Source organism: Arachis stenosperma, chromosome 2 (assembly GCF_014773155.1).
Source record: "Arachis stenosperma cultivar V10309 chromosome 2, arast.V10309.gnm1.PFL2, whole genome shotgun sequence".
NCBI classification, from domain to species: domain Eukaryota; kingdom Viridiplantae; phylum Streptophyta; class Magnoliopsida; order Fabales; family Fabaceae; genus Arachis; species Arachis stenosperma.
The window spans coordinates 41358743-41367965 of NC_080378.1; the positions used below are offsets into that span (position 1 = coordinate 41358743).

Sequence of the window (9223 nt, forward strand, 5' to 3'; positions counted from 1 at the left end):
TCCAAGGCTTTGAGCATCAGTGGATAGGAGGGCCCAAGGAAGTAAATCCTAGCCTAAGCGGCTAAATCAAGCTGTCCCTAACCATGTGCTTGTGGCATGCAGGTCCAAGTGAAAAGCTTAAGACTGAGTGGTTAAAGTCGTGATCCAAGGCAAAAGAGTGTGCTTAAGAACTCTGGACACCTCTAATTGGGGACTTTAGCAAAGCTAAGTCACAATCTGAAAAGGTTCACCCAATTATGTGTCTGTGGCATTTATGTATCCGGTGGTAATACTGGAAAACAAAGTGCTTAGAGCCACAGCCAAGACTCATAAAGTAGCTGTGTTCAAGAATCAACATACTAAACTAAGAGAATCAATAATACTATATGAATTCTGAGTTCCTATGGATGCCAATCATTCTGAATTTCAAAGGATAAAGTGAGATGCCAAAACTGTTCAGAAACAAAAAGCTACTAGCTCCGCTCATCTAAATTAGAATCTGAGCTTCACTTAAAACTCTGAGATATTATTGCTTCTTAATTTCTTTTTTATCCTATTTTATTTATCTAGTTGCTTGGGGACAAGCAACAGTTTAAGTTTGGTGTTGTGATGAGCGGATATTTTATACGCTTTTTGGGGGTAATTTCATGTAGATTTTAGCATGTTTTAATTATTTTTTAATAGAATTTTATTAGTTTTTAAGCAAAAATCATATTTCTGGATTTTACTATGAGTTTGTGTGTTTTTCTGCGATTTTAGGTATTTTCTGGCTGAAATTGAGGGAGCTGAGCAAAAATCTGATTTAGGCTGAAAAAGGACTGCTGATGCTGTTGGTTTCTGATCTCCCTGCACTCGGAATGAATTTTTTGAAGCTATAGGAGTCCAATTGGCGCGCTCTCAATTGGGCTGGAAAGTAGACATCCAGGGTTTTCCAGCAATATATAATAGTCTATACATTGCACGAAGATAAATGATGTAAACTGGCATTCAACACCAGTTCCATGTTGCAGTCTGGCGTTCAGCGCGTAAAAAAGGTTACAAGTTGGAGTTCAACGCCAGAAACAGGTTACAACCTGGCGTTCAACTCCAGAAACAGCCTAGGCACGTGAGAAGCTTAAGTCTCAGCGCCAGCACACACCAAGTAGGCCCCAGAAGTGGATTTTTGTACCAATTATCTTAGTTTACTCATTTTCTGTAAACCTAGGTTACTAGTTTAGTATTTAAAACAACTTTTAGAGACTTATTTTGGAACTCATGATATTTTTAGATCTGAATTTTATACTCTTTGACGGCATGAGTCTCTAAACTCCATTGTTGGGGGTGAGGAGCTCTGCAGCGTCTCGATGAATTAATGCAATTATTTCTGTTTTTCCATTCAAACATGCGTGTTCCTATCTAAGATGTTCATTCGCACTTAACTATGGAGAAGGTGGTGATCCGTGACATTCATCACCTTCCTCAATCCATGAACGTGTGTCTGACAACCACCTCCGTTCTACATCAGATTGAATGAGTATCTCTTAGATTCCTTAATCAGAATCTTCGTGGTATAAGCTAGAATTGATGGCGGCATTCATGAGAATCCGGAAAGTCTAAACCTTGTCTGTGGTATTCCCAGTAGGATTCTGAGATTGGAAGACTGTGACGAGCTTCAAACTCGCGAGTGTTGGGCGTGATGACAAACGCAAAAGAATCAATGGATTCTATTCCGACATGATCGAGAACCAACAGCTGATTAGCCGTGCTGTGACAGAGCATTTGGACCATTTTCACTGAGAGGATGGGAAGTTGCCATTGACAACGGTGACACCCTACATAGAGCTTGCCATAGAAGGAACTTTGCACTTTTGCATGAGAGGAATATTATGTTACAGAAATTCAGAAGACAAAGCATCTCCAAAACTCCAACATATTCTCCATTATTGAACAACAAGTAATTATTTCACGCTCTTTTAATTTTTTAGTAATTCGAACTGATAATCATAATTGATATCCTGACTAAGAATAATAAAATAATCATAGCTTGTTTCAAGCCAACAATCTCCGTAGGATCGACTTTTACTCACATAAGGTATTACTTGGACGACCCAGTACACTTGCTGGTTAGTTGTACGGATTGCAAAAGTGTGATTGCAATTTCGTGCACCAGTGTTCAAAAGCTTGAATTACTTGCACAAGATCGTATCGAGATGAAAGAACAATTGGATCAACTTTTGCAACTTTATAGGAATTGAAGACTCGGGATGCCAAATTTTTTTTGTAATTGAAGTTCCTCTTAAATTCGTTACTTGAATTTGCATTTGATATTAATTTTGGTTTTACTTATTATCTTTGTGACATCAATAACGTTTTAAATACTTTTTATTTATCAATTTTATCTTGATTTTAGTATCAATATGTTTAATTTGATATGTATTTTCCGAAGACAAATTGATCACTTGAAAAAGTCCTTTTCAATTAGAGAACCATTTTCCATAAACTTTAGATTTTTTATCCGTTGACAAAATAACTTTTAAAATTAACTTATCATTGTCAAAATTTTTTTTTCCTAACTCGTCGATTATGGATACGAGCTATACTTTTTTCTTTTTGGCAAATAAAGTTAGTTGTCGAGTACAAACGATAAAAATGTGTTACTTAAACATTTACTTTCATCATCCAAATGTATCACTTAGGCAATTTTCATTAGGAACTAACGATAAAAATGACAAAATCATTGCATTGTTTTAAAGCATTAAAAAACAGAGATCGATTTGATTTTTTTTTTTTTAAGAAACGCTTTATTATTTAAGATAATGATCAAGAATCGAATTAAGTGTTCACCCTTCATTTTTATTGTTGGTTCTTTCCTCTAAAAATTACTTTCTCTCTCCACTTAAGTGATCTCAATTATTATTAAGGTAAATTTTATGATATTTATAATTTAATGTCTAATTTTTGTCTAACTTATTTCTTATGATAATTTTTAAATATTTAATAATTTATTTTTATATTTTTAAAATTAAATATTAATTTTTAACTCTTTTTAATAAGTTAGACAAATACTTTTAAGTATCATAACAATCATCTATTATTAAACATAGGAAGGAGGATGCATAGGAGTCAAACCTAGAACACAATCTCAACAAGATGTATAAGAGATTAACTATTGAGAAGTAAACTTTTTTAATATATGTGTTGTTGGATAAATAAGTTTAAGAAATTTTCTCATAAAATAATTAGATAAAAAATTTATTATAAAGTACAATAATTTTCTTTAAAACAATAAAAGAATTAATTTATATAACGAAAATAATTATTAAAATTTAAAAAAAAAATTATTACAGACTAATTTAAATATTTATTTATTATTTTTCTAATGTTATCAGCACATAAAACTTTGGTTGAGTTTAAATAATTATCCAAAAGACACGTTTTACTCTTAATTATGATGGAACATGTAATCTTTATGAATTGTTTTTTGGGTCGTTTAGTCCAATACATCTTTTAGAGAAGATTTGATCCTCTACATGGCAGTACCTGACATTTTATCCCCATCTTTCTGTTTGTTTGCGTCAAGATCCACAATGATTTTGCTAATGCTAGCATTAGAAGTATATATGTATAAATATAAGATGTACTACTTCTAATTAAGAGATTATAGTAATTGTCTTGTTGCAACACATCAAATTAAAGAAGAGTGATCATATTAAGATGCAGCACGAAAACGGTGTATTTGGAGGAGATTTTTATTAGTCTCTATCAACAATTGAGACTCTCTCAATAATGATATAATAAATTATTAGTGCTTCAACAAACATTCTGTGGTACATAATGAATTTATGATTGAAGAAAAATATATATGTTGATTTGTGAGATTATAATAATTGAGATGGAAAGAATTAGTAGAGCCATTGACATAAGATCAACTAGAGGAAAAAACACCCTATGATTTTTATAAAATTTTAAATATTCGAATATAATGTGCTTTACTAAATTCATACCTTTGAATTCAATATTAAAAAACCTTTGAATAATTTTTTATACTTATAAAATATTTGTTTTTTTTTTAATTTTACTCTAATAAAATTTAAGAAGTTTTAATTTTAATTTCTATTTTTAATTTACACAGATAAATAATGATGTGACAAATTAAATACTGATATAATACGTTTTATTGTATTATTTTTTCATTCTATCACGTATCATTTAACTTATCACTTCAGTCCTTAACATATTAAACTAATAATAAAGTCTAAAACAAAATTTTACATGAATCGAAATCAGAATAGAAGTATTTTTATAGAGAAATAAAAACCACTTAAAATAGTATTGCAAAATTGCCTTCAATCAATTATCTAAACTAGTGAAAAATATACAAGTGTTATGGAGAAGGTACTAACCATGGTGTGACACTGTACTTGTCGGGGATTGAATAGATTGAAGTGGGAGTATTTGTCCACATGTTGTTGTCAAAGTGCATGCACGTTTCTTCATTCGTATGCTTTTCACTATCTCTTTCAAGCATTATCTCTCGATAGATTTTCCATAATGGCAATAAAACAAACAGAAGAGAAAGTTCCACCCTTGGCCAATGTCCATGACTTGTTCCTTTTGTCACCTTTAAAATACAAACAACCAAACCCAATAATGCAAATTCCGGTGAATAGATGTAGATCAACTTGGCAATTTTATACCTTCACAATAGCTTTCTAGGCTTCTCCCACCGCCCTTCACTTTCATGCACAAAGTCTGATTTCAATGCAGCTCGTAATTTCTTTTAATGTAGGAAAGGATAAATTACTCGAATGTCTTGAGATTTGACATATTTAACGCGATTCAGCTTCACTTTTATTCTTTAAACTAAACACTCTTTTAAACGTAACAATACCCTCTCTTTAAAAATAAGTTTAGAGGAAAGCAATGTTATTTTTGGTTGCTCACTAAATCTCTTAATCCAACAGGTAAAGGACTAATTCATCATAGATCTAAATTTTATCTAGTTAATCAATGAATTGTTGCATGCAGAAGACGAAATTCAAATTTTAAATACTTACTTAAATAGACGAGTGAGCTATCTACTTAACTAACCCAAGTTAGGATTAGTTGCAATGTTATTTGCATGGATAAAGGAGAGTTACGCTTAATTTCATCAACTTCGCATAATTTACCAAAGCAAGCCAATTACCCTTTATCCAGGTTTAGAAGGGATATATTGCACTTCTATGATTACTATGGCCATTCTCATTGCACATGCTGATTTCTTGTTGCAACTAATGCTTCACCACCATAGCAGACATGTTTGTTATGGAGAAAAAGAACATTTCTTTGCTATGACTAAAGCAAAAGATATTTTACTAATATTCGGGGTGCCTTTTGTTCTGGAACACTATACAGGATGCTTTATTAGCAAGAAAACTATTTTCGAGACAAGAATGAATGGGATAAAGATGTGGAAAAGGTGGAGGCAAGAGAAGAAGCCCCCACAATAATAATAATAATAATAATAATAATAATAATAATAATAATAATAATAAGACAAATATGTTTTGACTTTTTGATTTGCAAACATTTAAGTTCTTGAAGATTTAAAAATATATTTAAATTCTTGATTTTTTAAAATATAGACATATTAATTCCTTATGTTAAGTTAGATTTGTCAGATTCAATAAAAAAATCAAACGTGATTTTCATTGTACTAACATGGTTGATACGGATACACACGTGAAAAAATTTTTTACGTGTTTTTAAAATTAGACAAATTAGACTTAAGAATCGATATGTCCAGATTTTTAAAAGATTAAAGACTTAAATGTATTTTTAAATTTTCATAAACTTAAATATCTGTGAATGAAAAAGTAAGTCAGGGCGATTTGTCGTTTCCTCTAATAATAATAATAATAATAATAATAATAATAATAATAATAGTATTAGAGATAATGAAACAATTATGCTTCCATGATCCATCATTAAGTTACAACTGGCTTTGTCGAAAGCAATGCACTGTGCATCCCTAAGTATCATCTGACCAATTTGGCGATCCCCTAAAAAAAGTGGGTCCCATATGTGGAGCCCTTCTCAACAGAAAGCGCCTCCCTTTTTGCTAAATGTTAGGTCCCCGTCTCATCTTTCCACACACAATTTCGAACTAAGCATTCATGTTGGATCAATGGTTTTACAGTAACCAATAAATCTTCTCAGGATTCTCTGCCAACTAACATTGAAGCCCAATTACTTTCTGTACCCAATAAATCTCTCGAACTTGTAATACCTAAAGAAAATCTCTCGAATTTGTATGTCTGATCTTAAATTGCGGCAAGATTTTACCTCAGGTCTAAACTTGGTACAAAAGAGAAGGGGAAAAAAAAATTCTGCGTATTCTAGTTGACTCTGTCTCTGAGCAATCTATCAACTTGAAATACCTGACTCTAGTTATTAACAAAAAAATGTTAAATATTAAGTGAAGAACTATGAATATATGAATCAAAGATAAGACCTTTAACCTCTTTGTACACCAAATAGCAAGATTAAATAGGTGCTATGCTGGTGCTCAGTGATTCTAGCATTTTAACCTCTGTTTGTCTTCTCAGGTGTGAGGTGTACAGGAAGTACTCAGCAGCCATAAATTTTCTACTAACAATTCATAGAAAGGAGAGTAAATCCTCATCTAGAGAATCCAGGAAAGCATTACTTTTTTTCTGGGTAGACAAGTATTGTTTAGTTTCTGCACTAATCTATTTCACCATAAATTAAGACTTAATTGTTAACCAAAAGAAGTCTCTCAGAATCTAACTCATCTCGCAGAGCATATCCTTCGTCCCTCATCAAACCAAGCAATCCTTCCAGCAATGCATAGATCTCATCAGATCTTTCATTTGATACATCCTTGGCAAAGAAGCTTATTAGCCCTCTACTTGTTTCAATCCAGCTACTTCCACGGATCTTCTGTAACCCGATTCCTTTCAGTTTTTCCCTGACATTATCAGCTTCTTCCCATCTCCCATAACGTGAATATAGATTTGCCATAATTATGTAATTTCCAGTATTTTCAGGTTCAATCTCAAACAAATGATCACACACAAACTTGCCCATTTCTACGTCACCATAAACAGAAGCCCCATGTAACAAAGCACCCGAGACTTTAGCACTTGGCTCAATTGCCATTTTGGAGATGAAATCTGCTGCCTCTGAGAGCTTCCCAGCTCGACTAAGAACACTCACCATACATGCATATTGTTCCATCAATGGCTGAATTCCACAATTTGATGGCATTGAATTGAAGATATCCCAAGCTTCATCTACTAATCCAGAATGATCACAAGCTGTCAATACTGCAGTTATAGTAACTGGATCAGGCTTAATTCCTTCATCTAGCATCCGAGCATAGAGGCCAAGCGCCAAACTAGCATCTCCATGAGCAGCATAAGCCGTTATAACTGCGGTCCAAATTATTAAGCTCCTGCTTTGTGATTGATCAAAAAGCTTCTGTGCCCCATGGATATACCCTAGCTTTCCATAAGTATCAATAATTGCAGTTGCAACATATATATTTTGAACATAACTTCTTCTAACAGCATAAGCATGCACCTCTTTCCCTCCTCGCAGGTTTGAGAAGTATGAAAAAGATGGAAGAACGCTAGCAAGCGTGACAGCATTCGGCCTTGAACCAGAAGCCTGCATTTCTTGTACCAAATCCAATACCCTTTCATACTGGTTATTCTGAACCATACCTGAAATCACAGCATTCCAATTACTCAATGCAGGCCTTGCCATTTCTCTGAAAACAGCCATGGCTTTATCAACAAACCCATAAACCATGTACCCTGAAATCATTGAGCCATAAGTAACCTCATCCTTCTCACTCATTTCATCAAACAGTTCTTGAGCATAATCCAAACTACCGCATTTAGCATACATGGCAATCACAGCATTGCAAAGCAACATGTCCATCTCCATTCCACTGTCATTCACCATTTGGTGAACCTCCATTCCAAACACAAGATCCCCAGACTGTCCACAAGCCTGCATCACACTCGCAACCGTAGCTGCATCCGGCACACCCAACATCTCCAAATACAGCCTCTTACACTCTTCGTAGAACCCTCCTTGCGAGTACCCCGAAATCATTGAGTTCCACGACACAGTATCTCTTTCCGGCATTCCGTCAAACACCTTCCGTGCAAGTACAACCTGATCACACCTCGAGTAACACGTAACCAAAGCATTCATAACAAAAACATCTCTGTCCAAACCGCCTCTAATAACAAAGCATTGAACCTCTTTAGCCGAATTTGAGCTACAAAACAACGAAGAAAGCGCCTTCAAAACGCACGATATGGTGAAATTATCAATGCACATGGTGTGGGTAAAAGAAAAGGTGTAAAAGAGGTCTAGCGTTTTATGGAACATGCCGTTGAATGAGTAGCCCATGAGCATTGCGTTCCAGGAGAAGGAGTTCTTGCTCGGTATTTTGTCGAACACCTTGCGTGCATGGTGCATGAGGTTGCATTTGGCATAGAACGTAACAAGCTTTGAGCCGAGGAAGTTATTGGGTGTGATGGAGAACAGGAAGAAGCGCGCGTGGAGCTGCTTGCCCTGGCGGAGGAGGCGGCGGTCGGCACAACGCTGTATGGCGGCGCCATAGGCGGCAAAGTCGAGGCCACCGTGGTGATTATGGCCGAGTGTTTGTCGGATGGCGGCGAAGTGAGTTTGATTGGTCAGAGGGAGCACCAAACGGTTACTTATCCTCATTCATTTGTTTCGTAACGAGCTTTACCCCCGCTTTCCTTCGATCTAGTTTCCTTCCTCCCTTTATTCAAATTTCGTAAGAGGGAATAGGGGAACAAATAAATAAGGGGAAATGATTATTTTCATATTTTGGTTCAGTAATGCAGAAATCTGAATTGGCTCTCTAACGGTTGAAAAATTTTAAATGTCTTATTCCAGTTTTGAAAAATTTTGCGACAGAAAATAGTACATTTGAAATATTAGGATATCAAGATTTAGTCTAACAGAATTTGGCATTGGCATGTACATAGTAACATAGACTCATTAAAATATTAAAATATATATGAATTTATAATATAAAAATTCATGTATATTTTTGTTGATTCTTCTTTATAATTATAAGTTTATAACTCTTTCATTTGTGATCAGTCGCACTTAGGAAATTTAATATTAGAGTCAACTTTAAATTGTGTGTACGACAATTTTTATTTATAAACGTTACAATATTTAAAAAAAAAAACATATATTTACATGGATA

The 9223-nt window shown here is 34.1% G+C and overlaps 1 protein-coding gene across 1 annotated transcript; it reads right to left on the bottom strand.

Moving 5' to 3' along the window:
- Nucleotides 1-5920: 5920 nt before the first annotated feature.
- LOC130960868 (pentatricopeptide repeat-containing protein At2g37310-like) lies at nt 5921-8907 on the bottom strand. The gene has a single exon (XM_057886366.1). It carries the CDS (start codon nt 8707-8709, stop codon nt 6715-6717), a length of 1995 nt encoding a protein of 664 aa, XP_057742349.1. The 5' UTR covers nt 8710-8907; the 3' UTR covers nt 5921-6714.
- Between the last annotated feature and the right edge of the window lie 316 nt (nt 8908-9223).